Source organism: Myotis yumanensis, unplaced genomic scaffold (genome assembly GCF_028538775.1).
Source record: "Myotis yumanensis isolate MYYU_CA2020_CCGP unplaced genomic scaffold, mMyoYum1.0.hap1 SCAF_1, whole genome shotgun sequence".
Taxonomy (NCBI): Eukaryota; Metazoa; Chordata; class Mammalia; order Chiroptera; family Vespertilionidae; genus Myotis; species Myotis yumanensis.
In genome coordinates this window covers 117,199,647-117,226,911 of record NW_027223752.1, presented here as the reverse complement: position 1 = coordinate 117,226,911, position 27,265 = coordinate 117,199,647, and the positions used below count along the sequence as shown (strand labels likewise).

General features: G+C 38.9%; 1 protein-coding gene across 3 annotated transcripts in view; it reads left to right on the top strand.

The window, feature by feature from the left end:
* ARIH1 (ariadne RBR E3 ubiquitin protein ligase 1) overlaps positions 1 to 27,265 on the top strand; it is a 123,919-nt gene that overhangs the window by 60,207 nt on the left and 36,447 nt on the right. For all 3 annotated transcript variants that reach the window (XM_070430843.1, XM_070430852.1, XM_070430861.1), the window contains 3 exons: positions 14,056 to 14,200; positions 25,445 to 25,537; positions 26,720 to 26,775. In XM_070430843.1, coding sequence (XP_070286944.1) covers positions 14,056 to 14,200; positions 25,445 to 25,537; positions 26,720 to 26,775 — 294 coding nt within the window. The remainder of the gene's footprint in view (positions 1 to 14,055; positions 14,201 to 25,444; positions 25,538 to 26,719; positions 26,776 to 27,265) is intronic.

Here is a 27,265-nt window from a genome sequence, read left to right as displayed (position 1 = left end):
AGTATACATTTGTCCGAAGCCATAGAATGTATAATACCAAAAGAATCAATGATGGACTTTGGGTGATAATGATGTGTCAACATAATTTATTGATTGTATCAAATGTACCACTCTGTTGAGAGATGTGGATAGTGGAGGAGGTTATGTGCATATGGGAGCCAGGGGTATGTGGGAATGCTTTATTCTCTGCTGCTGTTTTACTGTTAACTTAAAACTGTTCTTTAAAAAGTTGTCTGTTTTGAAAAACGGGGAAATAAATAAACTATGAAAATGTCGATGGCAGTCTAGGGGGAAAGGGCACAAATAATATTGGAAATAATGCATATCATTGGATAGGAAAAATATTTCAATTACAAATGAATACTGTGTATCACTTTTATCAATACATTTAAAAGATTAGAAATGTAAATTACCTAAACTGTCCCCATTCCCAAGAAGAAGTAGAAAGATAATCATGGGGAAATGTAATAAATATACTAAAATGTAAATATTTTTCCTCCAAAAAGCACTAGATGATTTTAAAGGACAAGTTCTTTCTAATAAACTTCAGGGGACTGCCAGTCCTATTGAAAGTTATTTCAGACTGGAAAAAGGTAGTGCATTATTAATTCACTAGAGGCCTGGTACACAAATTCATGCACGGGTGGGGTCTGGTTGGCTGGCCCTGCCCCCTGGTCAAACTCCCAGTCGAAGGGACAATTTGCATATTAGCTTTATATAGGATCTTAAATTAAAATAACTGTGGTTACAAATTTTTTTCTTCAATATATTTTTATTGGTTTTGGAAAGGAAGGAAGAGGGAGAAAGAGAAATATCAACGATGAGAGAGAATCACTGATCAGCTGTCTCCAACACGCCCCCCACCCCCCACCCCCACCCCCCACTGGGTCCGAGCTTGCAACCCAGGCATGTGCCCTTGACCAGAATCTAACCTGGGACCCTTTGCTCAGGTTCAACGCTCTATCCACTGAGCCAAACAAGCTAGGGCTGTGGTTACAAATTTTTAACAAAGACAACAGCATAAGAAAATCTTTTTAATGCAAGTGTACTCCGCCCCTGCCTCCTCGTGGGGACAGAGGGGCACCAGGGGCCTTCCATTTATTCTACACCTTTCATGTCTCTCCACTGTGCCAGACTAGAGTCAGAAAATCATTTTTATTATGAACATAGCTGTTGCATTCATAAATAAAATATTACTTAATTGAATTGAGTGGATTTATGGCCTAATAGGATTTCTCCTAGGAATAGAACAGGTCACCATTGGGGAAGAAACTCATGTAGAGCACTTACAGCTTAACAGGTGTTAATGAAGAGATACTAAAAGGTAATCATAATAAATTCCAATAATACATTTTAATAATATTGTGCATTTATCCATGATTTAGAAAAAAAATTTTTAGTAAACTAAAAAGGTAATTTCTCATCTGAATAAAGGGTATCAACTAATAATGTACAGCAAAATTATACTAATGTTGAAACATTAGAAGTTTGCCCATTAAAACAAAAGTAGTGTAAAGATTAGAAAGGAGGAAAAGTTTTATATATGTCACGTAATCATCTATCTAGGGAACTCAAGAAAATCAATTGATACACTATTAAAGTGAGAACTTTAAAACAATAAGAATGCTCTTGCCTCTCTCTATTCCTTTCTCCCTCCTTTGCCACCCCTCCTCCCCCCCCCCCCCCCCCCCCCCCCCACTTCCCTTAATACTCTTAGCTATACCGCCCAGTTGGTATTGCTCAGTGGTTGAGCATTGACCTATGAACCAGAAGGTCGTGGTTCAATTCCCAGTCAGGGCACATGCCCAGGTTTCGTGCTCCATCCCCAGTGGGGGGCGTGCGTGAGGCAGCCGATCAATGATTCTCTCTTAGTCATTGATGTTTCTATCTTTTTCTCCCCCGTCCTCTCTGACGTAATTAAAAAATATATATATATTTTTTTTTTTTTTAAAAAAAGCTATACTATCTGACTTTTGAAATCCTTCCATATTTTTACTCTATTCTGTATGTCTATACTTATTTCTCTACACTCTATTGGGATGTCCTCCACTATTCAGGCCCCAGTCTCCTCAAGAGTTATTTATATCTTTGCATAAGTTCAGAGATCATCAATAATATTTAATTTTGGGGTTGTGCTCACAGACATTATGTATACTTCTATACATCATACAACAACTTGTGTGATGCCCTCTGGATCTTTTATTCTCTGAATTCTTATCACATATACTGTTGTCAATTTGACTTTTCTGTTGTTGTTGTTAATCCTCTCCTGAGGATATTTTTTCATTGATTTTTAGAGAGAGGGAAAGACAAAGAGAAACATCGATGAGAGAGAAACACATAGATTGGTTGCCCCCTTCACAAGTCCTGACCAGGGCCCAGGCCAGGGAGAGGAGCTTGCAATCAAGGTGCGTGCCCTTGACTGGACTCTAACCCAAAACCCTTTGGTTTGCAGGCCGATGCTGTGTCCACTGAGCAAAACGGCTAGGGCCAGTTTCACTTATTGACATTTCTTTATTCTCTGAATTCTTACCACATTTACTGTTGTCAATTTGACTTAATGACATTAGTTGTATTTTCTATTACTTTTCTAGCATTCTCCTCTTACATACTTAGCATATCATTTTGCAAATAGCTGTCTCTCTTTCCTTTAAAACAATTAATATTGACACTAACTAGCACAGTTTCCACATATAATTGCTTAATCTCTGATGGAACTATGTAAAAATTGATTAATTATATACTGTATTTTTTGTTGTTGTTTGGTTGGTTGGTTTATTTTTTAGAGATCGAGACAGGGAGAGAGAGAAGCATTGATGTGAGAGAGAGGCATCGATCAGTTGCCTCCCGTATCCACCCTGTCCGGGAATTGAACCCATAATCTGGGTATGTGTCTTAACTAGGACTCTCGACCATTCAGTGCACGGGATGACACTCCAGCGAACTGAACCACACCAACCAGGGCCTGTCTTGTGTTTTGATGGCTTATTCTTAGTTTTAGCGTAGCTAGATTAAACATACTTTGAGGCTCTCAATATTTACAACCAGAGGATTTCCATTAAGTATATTGAAATACCGTTATCAAAAGAATAAAGATGATGCTTCTTTTTATATACCATTTGTCTCTTTAATTGGAATCAGACCCACTATTGCATAAATCAAACAAGTAGCTTGGGAAAAAAAAAAGACCGTTGAGCAGAGCAGAGGGAATAGACTTGCCTTGCATGCATATATTTAGACAGAAAGTATAGAAGCCACTGTCTTAATTTTCTTTGAAGTAAAAAATAGTTTTTAAAAATAATATTGGTTCTTGACATTTGGGGAGGTATGGTCTCTTGAGGAAATAAAAGCTTTGGAGCTTCTCCAGGGCAGTAGGGAGGATGAATATTTGTATTTAAGTTATGTTTTGTACCCTGTACATTTGTTGAAGGTCCAGGGACTTTAGGTTAGAAGAATTTGGTAAATTGAAGTAATCATAGTCAAGCCAAAGAACTTGGATAACTACCAGTGAAGGTAAACATGTGTCTTTAAGTATGGCTGAAATACCTGTGAAACCACCATTTGTGTCTCCTGGAGACTGGTGTAGAGTGTTCTAGTCTCTGTTATGAAGGGAATACTCATTAGCTTCTTAAAATGCCTGGCATAGTTTCAGATCTACTTTGAAAGTTCTTATGAAATAAAATCTTATTCTTTAAAAAAGCCTTCTGATTAGCATAATGTTGATAATGGGGGTTTAGGTGTATGGGAATTCAATATGGTGGTGTGGAAAGGGCCAAATGAACAATATATATATACAACTGGCCCTTCATATTCATGAGTTCTGCATCTATAATTGAACCAACTGTACATCTAAAATATTCAGAAAAAAACAACACCACAAAAAAATGTGATGTTGTTGCTCACGTGTACTGTGTAGTTAGGCCTACAATGGTTGCATCTGTACTGAAAGTGTACAGACTTTTTTCTTGTCATTATGTCGTAAACTGCAGTATAACAACTATTCCATAGCATCTACATTGTATGGTATTATAAGTAATCTAGAGAGGATTTAAAGTATATAGGAGGTTATGTGTAGGCTATATGCAAATACCATGCCATTTTATATGAGCGACTTGAGCATCTGCAGAATTTGGTATCCCTGGAGAATCCTGGAATCAATCCCCCACAGAGAGAGAGGGATGACTGTACTTAAATTTTTCTGTAATAAATGGGTGTGGAAGCCTTTTTGTAAGACACTGTAATTTTGCTAATTCAAGTCTGGAAGAAGTTATCTTACCTCTGTTTCACTGTGGTTAGTTTCTTAATATACTTTCTTTCATCGTGTCTCAGCACTGAAAAGGATAAAGTATAGGGTAACGAATTACAGAAAGTGTCTCAAATTATGCAATACGATTTTTGTACTGCAACTTGAAATAGTAGTATTTCATAGCTTCTTTGTCCAAGTACTCTCTTGCTTAGCAAGCTCAGGAGATTTTTGTTATCATGCAGTTTTGTTTTGTTTTGTTTTAAATTGGTTTTGTTTTCTCCAATAGGGGAAAAATTTTATATTGATCTCAAAAAGCATTCTACATTTTCTTAAAAATACATGAGCAGTATACTTACCTATAAACCACATATAATAAAATGTGAAATAATTTTAGATTAGCATTAAAAATCCAAAACTTTTTTTTAGTGATGATAAAAAGATGACTATTAATTTATTTTTATCGAACCATAATAAACTACAATAGATTATTGCTATTTCACTGTTTTTACCTCTCTAAAGGGCAATTTTTTTCAATTACATTTTACATTCACTATTTTGTATTAGTTTCAGGTGTATAGCATAGTGGTTAGACAATCTCCTATACAGTACTTTACAAAGTTATCCCCTTGATATTTCAAGTACTCACCTGGCACCATGCATAGTTACTGCAGTATTATTGACTACTAGAGGCCTGGTGCACGAAATTCATGCATGGGTGGGGTCCCTAGGCCTGGCCGGCGATCAGGGCCTATTGGGGCCATCTCACACAGTCCTAATCAGGGTTGGGCCAGCCGGGAACTGCTGGCTGTCAGACGGGGCCTGCCGGATGGGAGGGACCAGGGGAGGGGGGGCATTGGCTGGCTGTGGGAGCACACTGACCACCAGGGGACAGCTCCTGCGTTGAGCGTCTGCCCCCTGGTGGTCAGTGCACATCATAGCAACTGGTCAGTTGGTCACAAAGTCACTTAGGCTTTTATATATATAGACTAGAGGCCTGGTGCACGAAATTTGTGCACTGGGGGGGGGGGTTGTCCCTCAGCCCAGCCTGCACCCTATCCAATCTGGGACCCCTTGGGGGATGTCCGATTGCCGGTTTAGGACTAATCCTACAGGCCCGATCTCACAATCCGGGACTGCTGGCTCCCAACTGCTCGCCTGCCTGCCAGCCTGATCACCCCCTAACTACTCACCTGCCAGCCTGATCAACGCCTAAATCCTCCCCTGCTGGCCCAATCACCCCCAACTGCCCTCCCCTGCCAGCCCGATTGCCCTCAACTGCCCTCCCCTGCCGGCCCAGTTTCCCCTAACTGCCCTCCCCTTCTGGCCTGATTACCCACAACTGCCCTCCCCTGCCGGCCATCTTGTGACTGTGGGTGCTGCCGTCTTTGAGGGCATGGCAGTCAATTAGCATATTCCCTCCTTATTGGCTGTGGGCACTGCCATCTTTGTGACAGTGTGAGGGTAGATTAGCATATTCCTTCTTCATTGGATAGGACTAGAGGCCTGGTGCACGAAATTTTGTGCACTTGTGGGGGGGGTGTCCCTCAACCCAGCCTGCCCCCTCTCACAGTCCAGGAGCCCTCAGGGGATGTCCTACTGACATAATAAGTCATGATTAGATCTTTTTTTAAATGAAGGCCAAAAGCCTTTCTTAAAAACAGAAGATTTTCTATCACTAAGTCCTTAGTTTTATTTCTGTGGAATTCTATAAAGTTTATATGTGTGCCAGTTATCTTATATAAAATTTTAGCCCTTTTGAAAGAATAGCTTTAAAAATCACAAAGGGGCCTGGCCAGTGTGGCTCAGTGGTTGAGTGTCAACCCATGAACCCAGAGGTCATGGTTCAATTACCAGTCAGGGCACATGCCCGGGTTGTGGACTTGATCCAGGCAGCCGATCAATGATTCTCTCTCATCATTGATATTTCTATCCCTCTCTTCCTCTCTCTGAAATCAATAAAATCATATTTTTAATAACCACAAAGGATGCAGTGAATCTTTTACTTTGTATGAAAATTTACATTCTACTCGAGGAGCCTTTTTATGATTTTTACCAAAGTAATGCAATTTGTTTTTTTTTTAATAGACTAATAGTTTTACAAGGATTATAAATGAAAAATAAAAGAACTTCCATTTTTCTTAATAACTTGGTAATACTGCTATACAGGCAGTCCTCGGGTTTCATCGGACTTGACGTATGTTGTTTCGTGGTTACGTCGCCATCTTCCATTTATAAAAAAAAAAAGTTCCATCATTTTGACGTATGGGCATATGTGCTTTATGATTTTTATTATTTATTTACCACAAGTAAAGATCAGGAATTATTTTTCTTTTAAATTTTTTTTACTGTTTCACTTCACTACTGCTGTGTATGTGCTCCGGTGAGTGACATAGGTTCTTAATGTAGGTGGGTTCCAACTTACGGGGAAAATCGTGTTACGTCACGCAGTAGGAACGGATCTCCGACATAACCCTTGGGCCTACTGTACTGTACTATATATCTACTAGCTATTTTATGTAGAATTTCACAGGATTGAGCTGTGAAACTAATCTACACTAATAAAAGAGAAACATGCAAATTGGTGTCACTCTGCTACGCCCATCAGCCAATCAGGATGAGTATGTAAATTAACCCAACAAAGATGCTGGTTAATTTGCATATGCAGGCATGGATCGAAGACTGAAGACAGCATAGAAGGAAGCCAAGCGCTGCAGAAGGGAACGAAGCAGCGGAGAAGGGAGGGAGCCGAGGCAGCGGAGATGGGAACAGAGCCGAGGCAGTGGGCATGGGAGTGGAGCTGAGGCAGCAGACATGGAGCGGAGCTGAGGCCGCGGACATAGGAGCGGAGCCAAGGCAGCGGAGATGGGAGGGAGCGAGGCAGTGGAGAAGGGAGCGAAGCCCACTTCGCTCCAGCCGCATGAAGCCCTATTCTTGCAGGAATAGGCCCGAGGAAGCCCTATTCTTGCAGGAATCTTCCTGCAACGGGCCTCTAGTGTCTATATGAAAAGACTGGGGAAAGCCTCCTCTTCTAGTGTGTCTTCTCTTGTTCTATTTTGTGGTCTTTTACAAATGTCACTTTCATGTTTTATCTGTTATTTTTGTTCTTACAAATATGATGGTAGTTCTTATTCATTACTATGGTTTAAATCTACTTAATCTGTTCCTTTCCTTCTTTCACATTTTTGCTTAAATATACATTTCCTAAAAGTGGAAAAAATTACACCATTAAAAGTAGGTTAATGGGGCCAAAAGATAGTTGAAATAGCAGTTTCTACAAGAGATGTTGGTGTCACAGACCTCTTTTAGTGCTTTGTCAGAACAATAATTTAAGACATAAAATAATTGTGACCATTTTGTAGCCTTTTGAAATTGAAGTCTGGTATCCATAAAATGCCACATGAGAATGTTGAAATAAAAATTATTCAGGCCCTGGCTGGTATGTGTCAGTTGGTTGGAGTGTCGTCCTGTATACCAAAAGGTGTGGGTTTGTTTCCCAGTCAGGACACATACCTACATTGTGGGTTTGATCCCTGGTAGGGGTGCGTGCAGGATGCAACTACTCAGTGTTTCTCTCTCCCTCTCCCTGCCTATCTCTCTAAAATCAATTTTTAAAAATATTTTTTAAAAATTATTTAGAAGTAAAAGTGTATATTTGCATGTTTATGCATATATGTGCGTGTGTGTGTGTATATATGTGTGTGTGTGTGTGTGTGTGTATACAGTATAATACTCCCTTAAAATTTTTCATGTGTGTGTGTTTGTCCCCTCTCAGGCTTATAGCAATAGACTATTGATTTCTTATAAATATGTAATGGGAGCATTAAGGACCCTAAGGAGGATTGAACTCTGATAACCTAAGAATACACAGTAGAAAAGCCCACTATATAACTTAAAATTTGCTCATCATTTCTGGTTTTCTGATTCCATTGTGAAAATAAATACTTCAACAATGGCCTTTTTATGAAATACTAGAGGCCCGGTGCACGAAATTCATGCACTCGGGGGAAGGGGGGTCCCTCAGCCCAGCCTGCAGTCTGGGAGCCCTCAGGGGATGTCTGAAAGCCATTAGTCAGACATCCTTAGCGCTGCTGTGGAGGCAGGAGAGGCTCCCACCACTGCCACTCTGCTCGCCATTCATGAGCCTGGCTTCTGTCTGAGCACACTGACCACCAGGGGGCAGCTCTTCCATTGAGCGTCTCCCCCCTGGTGGTCAGGGCACGTCATAGTAACTGGTCATTCTGCTGTTCAGTTGATTTGCATATTAGCCTTTTATTATATAGGATGAAGCCCTAGTGGCTTTTAAGATAAATTCCTGAGAACAAGACTGCGCACAGAGACCACAAGGGGGTACACCAAGAAAGCATAAAAGATGCGGAGACAAAAAAACATGACAGAAATGGAGGATATGGAGCTAAGAATCGCAATTTTGAGGGCTTGCCATAAATTTGTGCAGAGCCTCACGAAAACTAATGAGACCCTCGATGCTACGATAAAGAAATTAGAAAGTAAGCATACACGGACTGAAATAAAGAATATTATACCCAATAGCAGACCAGAGGAGCACAAGAATCAAACCAAAGATTCGACAAAAAACACCCAATTGGAAAAGCAAAATGAAAAAAGAATCCGAAAGTGTGAAGATAGTGTAAGGAGCCTCTGGGACAGCTTTAAGCGGACTAATATCAGAATTATTGGAGTGCCAGAAGATGAGAGACAGCAAGATATTGAAAACCTATTTCAAGAAATAATGGCAGAAAACTTCCCCCATCTGGAGAAAGAAATGGACTTACAGGTCCAAGAAGCGCAGAGAACCCCAAACAAAAGGAATCCAAAGAGGACCACACCAAGACACATCATCATTAAAATGCCAAGAGCAAAAGACAAAGAGAAAATCTTAAAAGCAGCAAGAGAAAGAGGCTCAATTACCTACAAGGGAATACCCATACGACTGTCAGCTGATTTCTCAACAGAAACTTTGCAGGCCAGAAGGGAATGGCAAGAAATATTCAAAGTGCTGAATACCAAGAACCTACAACCAAGATTACTTTATCCAGCAAAGCTATCATTCAGAATTGAAGGTCAGATAAAGAGCTTCACAGATAAGGAAAAGCTAAAGGAGTTCATCACCGCCAAACCAGTATTATATGAAATGCTGAAAGGTATCCTTTAAGAAGAGGAAGAAGAAGAAAAAGGTAAAGATACAAATTATGAACAACAAACATGCATCTATCAACAAATGAATCTAAGAATCAAGTGAATAAATAACCTGATGTACAGAATGAACTGGTGATTATAATAGAATCAGGGACATAGAAAGGGAATGGACTAACTATTCTTGGGGGGAAAAGGGGTGTGGGAGATGCGGGAAGTGACTGGACTAAAATCATGCACCTATGGATGCACACAGTGGGTGGGGAGTGAGGGTGGAGGGTGGGGTGGGAGCTGGAAGGAGGGGAGTTATGGGGGGAAAAAAGAGGAACAAATGTAATAATCTGAACAATAAAGATTTAAAAAAAAAAAAAGAAAACGATTTCCTAGGTTAATAAAGGAAAGTTAATATGTATAACTCTGTATTGTGCATCAAAATAACTTTACCTATGTTATATTTTTTACATTGGGAGATCTTCCTGCTCTCCCATACAATTATGTATCCTATATAATAAAAGCCTAATATGCTAAGTGAAAAAAAAAAAGATAAATTCCTAATGACAAAATTAAATATTTATTTTCATGCAAACAATGATTCTTCAGTCATTCAGAATTCAAAAAGAAACACTACCTAGTGATGTACCCTTGGTGACCAATCTCCCATCTCCACAACCATAGTTTTTAGGCTGTAATTATTCCTGCCTTGAAATTTAATTTATATTATTTGGTTTATATCTGTCAAGCAGTCAAAAATTAAAAATTAAGTTCTAGATATCTTGGAAAGTTGACCAATTCAATGCAAGTTTGCTTGCCTATATTTTTGTAAACATACTAACAACAGAAAGAACCATAGAGAAAGAAGAGGATTTATAATCTCTGCTCAGAAACCTAGACCAGTGGTCGGCAAACTGCGGCCCCTTGAGTGTGGCTCTTCCACAAAATACCACGTGCGGGTGCGCACGTACAGTGCGATTGAAACTTCGTGGCCACACTCAAGGGGCCAAAGAGCCGCATGTGGCTTGCGAGCCGCAGTTTGCCAACCACTGACCTAGACCATCTGAGAGACGGGGTGAGGAAACTCTAATTATGCCCTTCCCCCACTGAAATGGCTGGATTGAAGGAAAAACCACAGTGCCATCTTGTACTTATTTTCATCAATATGGTTTTTGAAAAAGGATTCCTAGAAAGGAGGGAAGCAGTGCCCCAGGATATGCTTTGCAGTTGTTTACCATAGTTGGTGAAGCAGAGAGAATGTGTTAGCTCATTAAGCAAGGTACCAGAACTACAGTGCTTCACACAGAATCAATCTCTTTCACTTTGATCTGTTTTTCACAAGCAAGTGTGTACGTAAAAGCCAGCAAACTTAAGGAACTTTCAAACACAGTGTTAATAACTAAAGAATCTTAAAGTAATTAAGACTTGAATTGCATTTCAAAAGAGAGTTAAATGCTATAATAAACCCCATGGAGTTACTAAAATCTTCAAGAATGAAGAAAGAAACTATATGTGTGCCAGTTGAAAAAGGATTTGAATTATAAAATGAAAATTATTTTGACCACAGACTTCAATAACAATAGTTACCAGAAGAAAATGGATGCTATCACTATACAGAACAAGGGGTGTGTGGGGTTTTGGCCAAAGTGAGCACTTGAATATATTTAAATGTTTGAATTATGTCTAACTAATCCAGGATAATCAAGTTTAGGAAATAAAGGCATTAATCATTATTGGAGGGGGAAAGCTATATAATGTAAAAATAATGTAACTAGTGAAGAAGTGTATGAACTTATAATTAACTGGGAAAAGGTCCAAGAAATTTCATCCAAAACTCAAGAGTTAAGTGTAGAGCACTAGCCGGTTTGGCTCAGTGGATAGAGCGTTGGCCCACGGACTGAAGGGTCCCAGGTTCCATTCTGGTCAAGGGGATGTACCTTGGCTGCAGGCTCGATCCCCAATGGGGGTTGTGCAGGAGACCGCTAATCGATGTTTTGTCTCTTCGATGTTTCTAACTCTCTATCCCTGTCCTTCTCTGTAAAAATCAATAAAATAAATTTTAAATAAAAGAGAAAGAGTTAAGTGTAGGGTCATCTACTTATATAAAAACACTGGGTGTAACATCACAACCCGAGGCACGACCAACCAGAAGGAAGTCAGTCCTACAGGGGTTGTCTTGGAAATGGCTGCACCCTTCCCCGAGCTGTTTCCAGTAAGGGCGAAGTTTGAGGCAGGAACCTGCCCTCGGAGCATGGAGGCATATCTTTATAAAGTGGGCCGCGCCAGCACTGCCAAGGATGAACCTGAGTGGAGGCGGCTGAAAGGCTTAGAAAAGACAGACAAGGGAATGAAATCTGGCTCTCGGTGGGATGCTGCTTCTCTGAGACAGCGACCACACCCATAGCCATGCCTTTATTTTGTAGCAGATGCCACGAGGCAAAGTAAGGGCGTGATCAAGATGTTTACAACATTCTCCTGGGTTTCAGTCCTACTCAACTAAATGTACCTGAACTCTATCAAGCCCACATCACTCAGGCACGTGGGGCCACATGTTTGGACCATAGGTTCAAGCTTACAACTATAGCTGTTGGCTATAATTGTGCTGGGAGGGCGCTGCCCTCCGAGCTGGGCCTTGCACGTGGCAGTGAGAGGACTGTGCCCTCTCATCAGTCCAAGGCTTGAACCTGTCCAAAGCACTGTAGCTGCTCCTCACAATTAAGTTTTAATACATTATATTAGAGGTTGTGGTGGTACTGTTTTACCCACACTGTCTACAGGAATTGCTGCAAATTTACTTCTCGGTGGAAGAACCTTTCATTACCAATATAAATGACCAATTCCATTAAATGAAACTTCAATTTCTAGACACGATATAAACAGTGAAGTTGCTAAAACTATTAAAAAGGCCCAACTTCTCATTATTGATGAATGCATCATGGCATCCAGTCATGCTATGAATGCCATAGACAGATTACTAAGAGAAATTATGAATTTGAATGTTGTATTTGGTGGGAAAGTTCTCCTTCTAGGAGGGGATTTTCGACAATGTCTCAGTATTTTACCGCATGTTATGGGATCGACCATAGTACAAACGAGTTTAAAGTACTGTAATGTTTGGGGTTGGGGATGTTTTAGAAAGTTGTCTCTTAAAACAAATATGAGATCAGAGGACTCTGCTTACAGTGGATACTTAGTAAAACTTGGAGATGGCAAACTTGATAGCAGTTTTCATTTAGAAATGGATATTATTGAAATCCCCTGTGAAATGATTTGTGAAGGATCTATTATTGAAGCTACCTTTGGAAATAGTATATCTATAGATAATATTAAAAATATGAGGGTTAATTTTCATATTACCTCTTTATTATATAGGATAGCATATTTATGCCTCAGTGGTTGAGCATCAACCTATAAACTAGGAGGTCACGATTCAATTCCAGGAGGTTGCAGGCTTAACCCCTATTGGGTGTGCAGAAGGCAGCAGATCAATGATTCTCTCTCATCATTGATGTTTCTCTCTTCTTTTCCCTACCTCTCTGAAATCAATAAAAAAATATTTTAAAAAATTTATTAGTCTTAGGAGAGTTCTCATTTCAGTGATTTTTCTGGAGATATAGTAAGTGCTTTGACACAAACCCTGAACAAGATCTTCATTAAAAATATTAGAAATCTTTTTTGAGTATTATTTTTTATTTAACCTAAGTACTTTCTGTTTGTAACAAACATTGTAGTTATTGAAATCTAGTCTTTACAAGTTAAAAACTAATTAACCAGATTCTGCATTAATATTTTTGCTGGTTATATTTATTCACAGATTGAAAAGTTGTGTTTTACCTATTGCTTTCCCTTTGGAATATTAAGATATTTAAGGAGAACAGGGACCAAGTCTCAGCTGGATTAATGGGGAATATTATGCTATGTATTTTCCACTATCTTCTGTCAAGCCATTTGTAGTTAGTTTAGTTGAAACTCTGGAGGTAGTATTTAGCATGTCATGCTTCTTGACATATTAAATAGTGAACTACATATGTATATATAGATATGTATTTTATGAAAAGCTAATATATAGACTATTTAATATAAAAATATTTTAAGGTATAACTTGGTTTTTTTTCTCCCCTTTTTTTTCTAGTAAATTAAAAATATTTCAAGGAATATTCAGAAAGCAAGTTTGTTTTGTAAATGAGTCATGTAATTTCATTTTTTAAATAATTTGGAGGTGGAGGTGCACTTGGAGGTTTACTTACTAATAATATATTTAAACTGGTATAACAAATTTTAATAAAAAGAATTTATTTGTAAATAATACGGCCTAGCCTTTTAAAATAGCATTACTATGCATAAGGTATCAGTAGAGATAGTACAACTTTCCTCCCTAAGTTTTAATTATAGTACTATTAAAATACTAATAGTTTAACTTCTCAGGATAAAAGCAAAATAAAAATATCAAAATAGCAACAAAAACTCAACCTGCTTTCATACTTGTATACTTCTATTTGCTACAATTTGAGCTATATAACTCATTTCCTCTGAACAAAAAAAGTTTTAATCTTGGTTTATTTTAATTCAGTTCATTGCTTATCCCTATAGAAAATCAGGTTTTTGGAGAGCTCGCTCTAACAGTGTGCTATTGCTGGGCTCTCATCCTTTCTGTTTAAATAATGCAGGTACTTTGATGGAAACCTGGAGAAGCTCTTTGCTGAGTGTCATGTAATTAATCCAAGTAAAAAGTCTCGAACACGCCAGATGAATACAAGGTCATCAGCACAGGATATGCCTTGTCAGATCTGCTACTTGAACTACCCTAACTCGGTGAGTATCTGGTAGTTTAAGGCTAGCACTGACTCTATTTCAGAGGGTAAATCATCTTTCATTACTTAAACAAAGGAGGAAGATCTGGGAGTCTGGGATTGTATAAAGCAGTAACCTATAAAAATATAAAGGATAAAGAAAGGAAGAGAAAGAAGAAGACCCTGTTCTATAGTCCTCTTCTCCCCTATTTGTTTTTTTAAGCAGCAATTTACCCAAGTTTTCATTCCACATCTAAATCTTTTCTGAGCTTATTTTACCACCACAGGAGAATTATGTACTAGGTAGGCAGTGAGTAGAATTATTTTTCATGCAAATTAAAAAGAGATTTAAAGTTAAAAATTTTAAACTATATATACAAAACACTTATAAAATGTCTCTAATACTGTTTCACTAGGGAGCTTTCAGGATTCTTCATAACAAAAGATTTTCATGCCCTAGTCAGTTTGGGTCAGTGTGGGCCTGTCACTGAAGGGTCCCAGGTTCGATTCCGGTCAAGGGCACGTATCGTTGCAGGTACCTAGGTTGCAGGGAAAAAAAGATTTTCACTTATATAGATCTATTCTAATGGAATTTCTTAAAAACAGCAAGTGGTGTCAGTTGAAGCAAATAGTAGTACTAATTAGTTGATGTTCCTTTTAACTAAAAATACCCCTCTTAAAATCTGTTGAATTTAGATGATTAACTAGTGTGTCTAGTAAAGAAGTTTTAGGCTTAAATAAACATCTTCTTTCTATGAAGGCCTTACTTTATTAATAACCATAGGAAAATTATATTTGTGGTATAGATGTATTCAGTGACTTGGAATTTACCTCTTAAGATGTTCAAAGATATCTGAGAAGCTGTTATTTATATAAATTATCAAGCTTTGTAGGCTTTCTTTTTTAAAAATATATTTTATTGATTCTTTACAGAGAGGAAGGGAGAGAGATAGAGAGTTAGAAACATCGATGAGAGAGAAACATCGATCAGCTGCCTCCTGCACATCTCCCACTGAGGGTGTGCCCGCAACCCAGGTACATACCCTTGACCAGAATCGAACCTGGGACCTTTCAGTCTGCAGGCCGACGCTCTATCCACTGAGCCAAACCGGTTTTGGCCTGTAGGCTTTCTTTTTGTAGAAATAATTGCTTTATGTGCCAGAGAATTTCAATTTTGTTGATAACAATAAAGCATTGATAACAAAACAAAAAAAATGTTTGAAGATATCTGAGAAATAATTTAATTCTACAGTAATTAAAACTGTCTTGTTTATATTCTCTGCTTTAATTTAAGCAGCTCTTTCTAATAATTACTATAGAGTTTTATCTGTGTATCTTTAAAGAGGTCTATTTGAAGGGAACAAATTGTTTCGCATGTACAGGTACTTAGAAAAGAGGTTTTAAAAGAAAGTTAATTGAGCCTAGCTCTCATGGTTCAGTGGTTGAGCATTGGCCTATGAACCAGGAGGTCATGGTTCAATTCCCTGATCAGGGCACATGCTTGGGTTGTGCGCTCGATCCCCAGTAGGTCAGGGCTCAGGTTTCTCTTTCAAATGGGTTGAATATGATATTCTTTCACATCTTTTAGCCTGAGAATTGTATGTATTCCCTCTCCTTAAATCATGACCTACCTTGAATATAAAAAAAAACAAACCACAAAAAACAATTAGCACTACTATTAAAAATACATTAAAGTCATGTTTTGATCATTTTGGTATCTTTCTTTAACATCTCTTTGCCAGTTGACATTATATAGTGACTAGAGGCCCAGTGCATGAAATTCTTGCACTCGGGAGGATCCCTCAGCCCGGCCTGCGCCCTCTCACAGTCCTGGAGCCATCATTCATACATCCTTAGCACTGTTGTGGAGGTGGGAGTGGCTCCCGCCACCACCTCTGTGATCACCAGCTGTTGAGCCCTGCTCAGGGCTTCTGGCTGAGCAGCACTCCCTCTATGGGAGCACACTTACCACCAGGGGGCAGCTCCTGCATTGAGCATCTGCCCCCTGGTGTTCAGTGCCCATCATAGCAACTGATCATTCCATCTTTTGGTCGATTTGCATATTGGCCCTTTATCATATAGGATTACAGTTTTAAAATGTCTGTGAGGTAATACTTAGACCCAACTAATTTGTCCTAGGTCAGTGGTTGGCAAACTACGGCCCCTTGAGTGTGGCTCTTCCACAAAATACCACGTGCGGGCGTGCATGTACAGTGCGATTGAAACTTGTGGCCACACTCAAGGGGCCAAAGAGCCGCATGTGGCTTGCGAGCCGCAGTTTGCCAACCGCTGTCCTAGGATATACAAGGGTTCCTTATTTTGGCATTTCCCCTTCTTCTCTGTTATAACCACCTCCTCCTTAGTTTAAATCTTAAATGTAATTTTAATACTGGAGCAATCTGCTTACAAATATCCTGTGTAACTTTCTCAGTGCCTTTGGTATATTGTCTAACAGTCTCAGCCAATTATAACTGGAGAATCATGACTGGAGATTTGCAGTGTAAACTTTGCTTACACTTGTAACTGATGATAGAGAACCCCCTATTGATTTATTTATTCATTCAGCACAGCAGGCACTATTTCTAAGTGTTTGAAACACAGTGGAGAATAAAGATATAATGCCTGCCTCAGATAATATACAGGTTAGCTGCACAAATAAATAAAATGCCGTATTAGAAAGAATGGTAAGTGATTTGATAGGGCATGATACTGTGGGAACATGTTGGAGAGACCCCTAACCTCATTTTGGATCAGGGAAGACTTCACACAGAGATTGACATTTGAACTAAACTCTGAAGATGTGGTAGTTAGGATGGCAGATAGCTCTGAGCCACATATGCTGTTCATAGTTAGGAAAATGTAGCATGCATACAGAAGCCAGAGAAGAGAATAGAGAATACACTTCCAAGAATAGTAAACAGTCCTAAAAGCTTCAGTGAAAATAATAGCAAGGTGAATTTGGAATTAACATGAAGTTTATTGCTGATCTTGGGAAGTTATTTTTAGTAGTGTAATAGTGTTGTAAGATGTAAAACCATACTGCATTGGCTGAGGTGTAATTGACTTGAAGGTGGGGAAGGAAGTGGAGGCAGTAACGATAAACAAAACTCTTTTAAAGAAAGTTTGGCTATATAAGTGGTAGGACAAGAAAGCAATAGAGCAACATGGGTTGGAAAGTAAGTTGAGTTACGGAAACTCCCAAGCATTATGAAAAATATAATCATGACGAAACTAGGACTTCTTTTCTCATAGTTTTTATTTCTTAAATATATTTTTATTGATTTCAGAGAGAAAGGGTGAGGGGGAGATAGAAACATCAATGATGAGAGAGAATCACTGATCAGCTGCCTCCTGCACACCCCACACCAGGGATCAAGCCCACAAACCAGGCATGTGCCCTGACCAGGAATTGAACAGCGATCTCTGGGTTCATAGATCCATGCTCAACCACTGAGCCATGATGGCTGGGCTTCTCATAGCTTTTACACTACTATTAAAGGATAATTTTAATCTCTTCCATTTTGAAACAAAATTTTCCCTGAGATGATGCTTTGAAGCTTTTTTAATTGGCTAGGTGATTTCTTTACTTGCATTACTCCCATGTTTCCATTCCCACTACGCATTTCAAACACTGATACTTGCCTTTTATTGTTAATGTAAATCTTCAATACCTTTATCCTTCTAGAATAGTGGTTCTCAACCTTCCTAATGCCGAAACCCTTTAATACAGTTCCTCATGTTGTGGTGATCCCCAACCATAAAATTATTTTCGTTGCTACTTCATAACTGTAATTTTGCTACTGTTATGAATCGTAATGTAAATATCTGATATGCAGGATGTATTTTCATTGTTACAAATTGAACATAATTGAAGCATAGTGATTAATCACAAAAACAATATGTAATTATATATGTGTTTTCCGATGGTCTTAGGCGACCCCTGTGAAAGGGTTGTTCGACCCCCAAAGGGGTCGCGACCCACAGGTTGAGAACCACTGTTCTAGAAAGTAACTTCAGTTTTATAAAGTGCCACATGAAAACGGTTTTCTTTTTCTTTTCTTTTTCTTTTCTTGCTAAATGCTTCTTATGGTTCGGTTAACTATTCTTGGTGGTCAAAACAGTTACCCGAGGCTTTGGGATATTTTTTAAGATGACCCCCCCAACCCATCCCCAGTGGGAACTTTATTATGTTGTTTTAAATCAAATCAATAAGATCTAGCTGTACGAAACCCTCACTTTACAAGAAAATATAGATAGCTTGGGCTCAATATCATTTTTATGAAGTAAAGAATTTGTATTTTCTAAGAATAAGATTTGTTAAACAGATAAAGACAAAGTTGAAGGCTGTGAGAGGGGTAGTCTACCCTTCATACTACACCCAAGCACCTCTGAATCTTTTTTCTCCTGAGTACACTGAAAACGTGATCTAAGTCCAACTCTATTTTCCTTTTAAGGCATTCCATTTTACAGACAAAGGAACTGATTTCTGATTATTTGCTCAGCCTTAATAAACAAAATGTTTCAGTTTTAGATATTATATGGGCAACTTCTGATGAAGGAAAGATAATTCTTAATGTTCTTAGTACTGTTCGACATTAGTTGCTGTGGATGTAAAATGAAGAAGGTAAATGAAACCTTTAAAGAGTGTGTGTTGTTCCTTCAGTTCTTTTTCTTCAGGACCATTAAGATTTCCTAAAAGTTTTTTATTTATTGATTTGATAGAGAGAAACATCTATTTGTTCCATTTATTTATGCATTTTTTGTTTATTATATGTGCCCTGACTGTGATGGATCCCACAATCTTGGCATATCAGGACGATGCTCTAACCAACTGAGCTACCCAGCCAGGGTCTTTCCAGGACCATTAATTGTTGTTGTAGGCAATATTTCATGTATTTTTAGTGTATTCTTGGTCCCATTTATTTGTGATATAAACATGGATAAGTTTGATGAATAGGAAGTCTAATCCTCTAAGTCAGGGGAAGGCCCAGAGAACCAAGTAGGTAAGTATAAGTTATAAAGGGAACAAGTATGTCAAGGAGAGGGGTGGGGGCAGGAAAATGAGACAGGTAGATACCCAGCTCTTAAGCATAATGAGTATGTCTGTACACCACAGGTTAATTTTTGCTTTATCTTTAGACATGCATGTGTGATTTATTTTTCTAATTTATCTTATTTAGTCTTATCTATTTAATAAAAAAATTATTGAAAAGAATTCTTGAAATAATAAAAAGCTTCCTTTTTATCTTTTGATCTTATATGGGCCATGGTATGAAGTCCCAAAGGTAGAGATGTTGCTTGTAGTCATTACTTTGTAAACATTATGACCTTTAATTTTAATCTCTGTGTCTTAAGGATTCTTATTTGAAAATAAATAATAAAGCACATCAGAATGTGTATGTTTTTAAATTATGAATAAAACATTTTAGAATTGTTGATATATTACTATACTGTATTTTGTCCTTTACAGAATGCTCCTTCTCATTATATTACAGTGGTTCTCAACCTTCTGCCCTTTAATACAGTTCCTCATGTTGTGACCCAACCATAAAATTACTTTCGTTGCTACTTCATAACTGTAATGTTGCTACTGTTATGAATCGTAATGTAAATATCTGATATGCAGGATGGTCTTAGGCGACCCCTGTGTAAGGGTCGTTCGACCGCCAAAGGGGTCACGACCCACAAGTTGAGAACTATTGCATTATAACCTTGAAAATCAAATACAGTGGGGCCTTGACTTACGAGTTTAATTCGTTCTGTGACGGAGCTCGTAACTCAAATTACTCGTATGTCAAATCTTAAAGTGAACGAGTGAGACACGTGATGCTGGGCTGATGTTGTGACATTCACTGTGATGTTTGCTGCGCCAACTAGCGGTGGGGTATCTGAAGCTGGCTCATAACCCGAATTTTAGCTCGCAGCTCAAAGCAAAAAATCGGCCGAGAGACAGCTCGTATCTCGAAAAACTCGTTAGTCTGGACACTCGTAAGTCAAGGCCCCACTGTACTCTTCTTTAGTGATCTGGTAACAAGTTAGTGCCAGATCTCCTTCCTGGTGGGAGTAATGAAAATAGATTCTTTTGTTTCCCAGATATTTTTTTCATGGATGAGAATATTCATTACCAAATATTTACCTTAACTTGTTTTTTGTTTTTTCCCATTGAGACATTTTATTTGCATGTATGGAAAAGAATCCCAGAATTTTCTCTCCTGTGTGTTTTCCTCTTGCTTCTTCATGGTCCATGATGTCTGCTGAGGTTCTCAATACAATGAAACCAAACTTAGATGGCAGTTTGTTCTGCTATTTTTCTAGATCTTTGAGTTATACCAGCCAGGACATTCATGTGCACCACTATGGTGGCACAAAAAAAAATGGCAGAAAAAACGACTTTCATTTGTTTTGTGAATGACTTAGAATTGTCGTCAATCTGAATACCACCGTATTTTAAACTTGATAAATATTTTGCATTTTCCATTTCATTCCGTCTGTAAACCCAGTCCCAGGACTCTAATACATTTTCTTCCATTGTTGCTTCTAGGCATTTTTTGTTGTAATGTGCTATAATACCTAATTTTGTATTCTGACTATTTGCATCTAATATAAGCAACATCAGAAATTTCATAGGCATATTTCAAATAACTAATTAGAAAATGTAATGAAATAAAAAATACCATTTGTAAGAGCCATAAAAATAATATAAGAGCTAGGAATAAACTTGGTAAGAAATGTGAAAGATCTGTATGAAGAAAACTTGAAATACTAAGGGAAATATAAGAATGAATTGAGTATTTAGAAAGGTGAAATATTGGAAAAGAAGAACAGATTGATGGGGATGGAGGAAAATTTAGCCCTACTAAGTATGTAGGAGAATAGACATTGCAGTGAAACAGGGCAGATTCAAATATTCATTAAGAGAATTTAGCGTATTATACTAGTAGAGGAGGTATTTCAGATCAGGTGGGATTATTCAATAAATGGTGTTGAAACAATTCAGTAGCCATCTGGGGTAGAAACTTAGATTTCTACCTAACTCCTTATATCAAAGTTAATTAATTTAGAAGCCATAATTTTTTTAAGTATGTTTTGCTACAAAATAAAGATCTGCCTGGCAACAAAATGTGAGCTGGAGGAAAATACTTATTTTCTAAATAAGTTAAAATCCCTACTAAATCATTAAGAAAAACATCATAGAAAAAAAATGGGCAAAATAGGTAAACAGGATGCACAGAAAAAAGCCTTAAATCTCTCTTCACATGTTTAAACTTCACTTAGAATTAAAGAAATTAAAATCAGAATTAATGAAGTTGGTTTATTTTCACCTGTTCCAGTGGCAGAGATTAAGGAATTAAATAGTATACTATGTTGACATGGGTATGAGAAACCAAGTTGACTTGAACATTGTCAATTGCTGAATGAAGTTTGATAATAATCTATCAAATTGTATACCTGCTATTTTATTTGTACAAATTTGTCCTAAGATACAGTTACATGGTCACAAAGATGTACATACAGGCTGTGCAGTAGCATAGTAGGCAAAACATTAAATCTATTAAATAATGTTTTAAAACTAAGAAGCAGAATAGAGTGTGGTACTCTTATTGTGTGTACCTGTGTACATTAGAACATCTCTGGATGAATTTGTAAGATCTTGGAAATAGCTATTACTTTTCAGTAGGGAAGGAGAGGACCAAGGATGAAGATGAGTGACACTTATTTTCCTACATAAACTCATACTCTTAAATAATTGTTTTTAACCATGAGCTGATATTACTTATTCAGTCAAAAATAATTTAGTAGCAAATATTATAAAATATTCTCTTTTTATACCTGTGTGCGACAAAACATTGTTCGGCTGCCTCCTGCATGCCCCCTACCTAGGATGGAGCCCACAACCTGGGCATGTGCCCTGACAGGGAATTGAACCAGTGCATGGGATGACACCCAACCAACTGAGCCACACCAGCCAGGACTATTATAAAATACTAGAGGCCCAATGCACAAAAATTTGTGCACTTGGGGGTCCCTCAGTCCGGCCTGTGCCCTCTCACAGTCTGGGACCCTCGGGGGATGTCCACCTGCTGGCTTAGGCCTGCTCCCTGGGGGGATTGGGCCTAAGCTGGCAGTCAGACATCCCTCTGGCAGCCCGGGAGCCCTCGGGGGATGTCCACTTGCCAGCGGGGTACAGGCCTAAGCTGCAGTTGGACATCCTTAGCGCTGCTGAGGTGGCGGGAGAGTCTCCCACCACCAACGCTGTGCTGGCAGCCATCAGCCTGGCTTGTGGCTGAGCAGAGCTCTCCTGGTGGGAGCTCACTGACCACCAGGGGGCAGCTCCTGCATTGATTATCTGCCCCCTGGTGGTCAGTGTGTGTCATAGTTACCAGTCATTCCCAGTCTTTCTGCTGTTAGGGTCAATTTGCATATTACGCTTTTATTATATAGGATAGAGGCCTGGTGCATGGGTGGTGGGGGCGGTTTGTTTGCCCTGAAGGGTGTCCTGGATCAGGGTGGGGGTCCCACTTGGGTGCCTGGCCAGCCTGGGTGAGGGGCTGAGAAAAGTTTTCAGGCTGGCCAGACCCCCTTCAGGGTGGGGGTCCCCACTGGGGTGCCTGGCCAGCCTGGGTGAGTGGCTGATGGCTGTTTGCAGGCTGACCAAGCCCCCCAGCGGAGACCCTCAACCAATGGGAGTGTGGCCAGCCTGTGTGAGGGGCTGAGGGCCGTTTTCAGGCTGCCCACAGCCCCTTCATGGTGGGGGGGGTCCCACTGGGCTGCCTGGCCAGCCTGGCTGAGGGGCTGATGGCTATTTTCTGGCTGGCTGCGCCACCCAGCGACCCAAGCTCTCAGCCTCTCTTTTTTTTTTTTTTTTTTTTTTTTCCTTTTTTTCCATGGTGGCCTGGAAGCAGGTATCTGGGATTTATTTATCTTCTATAATTGAAACTTTGTAGCCTTGATCGGAGCCCAGGGCTGGCCAGGGCAGGCGGGAAGCTTGGCTTCCTCCATCACCGGGGGCATCCCAAGCCTCCTGCTGGCTCCACCCCCGTGGCCGCGGCCGTGGCCATCTTAGTTGGGTTAATTTGCATACTGGCTCCTGATTGGCTGCTGGGCATGGCTTGTGGGTGTAGCAGAGTGATGGTTAATTTGCATCTTTCTCTTTTATTAGTGTAGATTCTTAAAATAATGTAACCACTATTTGTCTTTTAAAAATATACTCCTCTAGACTCCCTAATGTTAAAGTACTTGATTCATATCGCATCATAGAATATAGTATACTTCATTTAGCCAACCTTCAAATCATATATTATTAGGCCAAAATGTTAATATTTTCTTAACTATCTGAATAAATCCTTTGGTTTCCATAATATTTTATTTATTTTCTAGGTTTGCTACATTCTGCAGTTCCATTAAGTTCTATATTTGTGTGACATATTTTTTAAATATTTTTATTGATTTCAGAGAGGAAGGGAGAGGGAGAGAGAGATAGAAACATCAGTGATGAAGAGAACCATTGATTGACTGCCTCCTGTACACCGTACACTGAAGATCAAGCCCACAACCCTGGCATATGGCCGAACCGGGAATCAAACCGTGACCTCCTGGTCCATAGGTCGACACTCAGTTACTGAGCCATGCCAGCTGGCCTAACTTATCCTATATAATACAGAGCTAATATGCAAATGGTTGTCATGCCCTCATATCACCATGCTGTAACTGCTCAGACACTCAACACTGGGGAGAGAGGATTGGGGACCAGCCAGGCACAAATGAGCTCACAAGAGAGTAATGGGGACCAGCCACGTTGTGGCCCAGGAGAGTGACAAGCTCCCTGCCCCACGGTCCCCACGGTCCCAGGTGCCAGCAACTGTGGCCCAAGTGAAGCCACTCGTTCACGGTCCCCTGCATCTGTGGCCGGCCAGAAGGAGGGAAGCCCCGGTCCCAGGTGCCTGCAACCAGCCGGAGGAGGGAATCCTGGGTACAGGACAAGGCAGAGGCAGTTAGGGACGATCAGGTCAGCAGGGGAGCAGTTAGGGGCAATAAGGCAGGCAGGCAGGCAGAGGTGGTTAGGGGCAATCAGACAGGCAGGCAGGCAAGCGGTTAGGAGCCAGCGGTCCCAGATTACGAGAGGCAGTCGGACATCCCCCCAAGGGGTCCTGGATTGAAGAAGGTGCAGGTGGGGCTGAGGGACTCCCCCCGCCCCCTCCTTGCACACATTTCGTGCACCGGGCCTCTAGTTTTTTATAATAGCTTTATAGAGATAATTCACATATCATACAGTTCACCTATTTAAAGTGTAGTCATATTTGTGCAACCATTGCCACAGTTAATTTTAGAATATTTTTATAACCCCAAAAAAGAAACCATTAACCCTTTTACAGTCACGTCCTATTTTCTCCCAACTCCCCAGCTCTAGGCAATCACTAGTCTACTTTTTTTCTATGAAATTGCCCATTCTGGACCTTTCATATAAATGGAATCAAACAATATGTGGTATTTTATGACTGGCTTCTTTTACTTACCATAATGTTTTCAAGGTTTATGTTATATATTATGCGTCAATACTTTATTCCTTTTTATGGCTCAGTAATATTCCATTATATGGATATATTCCACATTTTGTCAGTTGATGGACATTTGGGTTGTTGGCACTTTGGAGCTATTATGGATAATGCTGCTATGAACATTTGTGTACAAGTTTTGGTGTGAACATGTTTTCATTTCTTTTGAGTATATACCTAGGAGTGGAATTGCTGGATCATATGATAATTCTGTGTTCAATTTGAGAAACTGCTCGAATGTTTTCCAAAGTTTCTCCACCATTTTACGTTTTACAGCAGTGTTTGAGGGTTCTAATTTCTACACACGCTTGTTAACCTTGTTATCTATCTTTTTTATTATGGCTGTCCTAGCAGGTATGAAGTGGTGTTTCATTTTAGTTTTGATTTACATTTCCTTGGTGGCTAAGGATATTAGAGCATCTTTTCATATGCTTATTGGTACATGACATATTCTTATATTTAATACAACCTTGTTTGTCTTTCCTAAAAATTATAAATATGTACTATAGATGCATTTCTCATTAATTGTTTTGTGTTCAGTATGTGTTCATGTCTAGATTCACCACCTAGATACTAATTTGAGGAGCCTTGTCAAATTGGACATTTAGCCACTATGACAAATGTGACCTAATGGAGCCTTATTAAGTCACAATGTAATATAGTGTTTTTTCTGATACTCTCTTTTAAAAGTCCCTGTATTATTTTTGTTGCAGTATTTCACTGGCCTTGAATGTGGACATAAGTTTTGTATGCAGTGCTGGAGTGAATATTTAACCACTAAGATAATGGAAGAAGGCATGGGACAGGTAAAGATGCCATTTTAGTTTTTGTTAAATTTCCTACAGGTTTAAAAGCTTGTACAAATATAAACAGGTGAAGCATTCTGCATTAAGAATTGCATGAGAACTTTTTCTAGGTTAAAACAACAAGAAGATAATTGAGGTTTTCTTTCTGTTTACAATGTGACATTCCAGTTAAAAATCCAGTCCAGTAATGTTTTCTCAGTGGGCATTAACATTTATGTATGTTTGAACAATTTTGTCTGACCTCTTGCTTTTGCTTTTCAACTTTTATATTGAAAAAGCAATTCAGGTCAGTAATTCTAGTTACCTTACAGCATGCACGTTAAACTCAAAGGCTAACACGGGCCAAATAAACAAGGTTTAAGTTTGTGGGCTGCAAAAAAACAAAAGCTTCAATTTTCATAGAAACATAGATTTATTTCTATAGAGACATGCTGAATACAAAGGCTGAAATAAACGAGTAATCATTAACATGAATAGAGCATTTTAATAAAAATTAATATATTTTTCTTGAACATTAACTTACCAGACCCTGAATAACTATACAAATTAATAAGCGTATGCAAATAAACCTATTGTTCTTGTTCTCCGAAAGTGGAATATTTCCTGTTGCACACACCAAACAAGTTAATTTTTACTAGTGACCCAGTGCGCGAAATGTGCGAGACCCAGACCCGTGGGAAATAGCGTAAGACCCAGGACCCCAGGCCCCACTGTGCCATGAGACTAATGACATGGCAATCAGCTGCTAAAATATTCACTGCTAGTATTAGTGGAGAGAAATGGTGCACCTGCGCGTAAGGTATGTAAGAGAAATGAATGCAACACGATTATAGTAATTAGTCAGCGAGCATTGTAGTTCGTTATTAATAATTATGTATAACAGGATATTGTAAACATTAAGTTACTAAATTTTTTATTAAAAGGTTTCTTACATACTGTTGAATTGGCTTGAGCCACAAAAATATTCATTGTGGGCCACATGGGCTGTGAGTTTGACATGCTTGCCTTATAATGATAAACACAATCATATACATGCATTTCCTTTAATGGAAAGGGAATGATTAATAGCCTATAAATGTTGAGGTATCCAGTATCCTTAGAACCTAGCAAAATGCCTTGCGATGATAAGCATTCAATAAATATTTGTTGAATGAAAACAGTTTAAATTTCAATCTTTTTCAGACAATTTCATGTCCTGCTCATGGTTGTGATATATTAGTGGATGACAACACAGTTATGTAAGTATTTGTGGTAGATTCTGCATTTTAAATACTGATTAGTTGATTCAACCAAGTTAATTTTTGTTCAGCACCTTAAGGGAGCTGGAATTATTTTTGTCTTTTTTTATTATTATTGTTTTATTGCTTAAGTATTACAAAGAGTATTACATATGTCTTCTTTTTTTCCCTGCCCTTGACAATCCCCTGGCCTCCCCTACCCCCCAGTGTCTTATGTCGATTGGTTATGCTTATGGGAGCCGGAATTTTTAAAGTCTGAGAAGATTTTCTAATCTACATTCCTTTGTAGTAGTACAAAGGCCCATTTTAAACTTAGTTTAATGCCCAGTCACTATTCTGGTAAACTTTGTAATGCATGATAGTTAGATCTCAGTAAACCTTGTAATTTGAAATAAGAAATGTCATTGTTTCAGTTGAGTGAGTTCCTTTGGAAAGCAGATGCCACGGTAGAGTTAAAAGAGAAAGAGATTTACTGTGGGATTGCATCTGT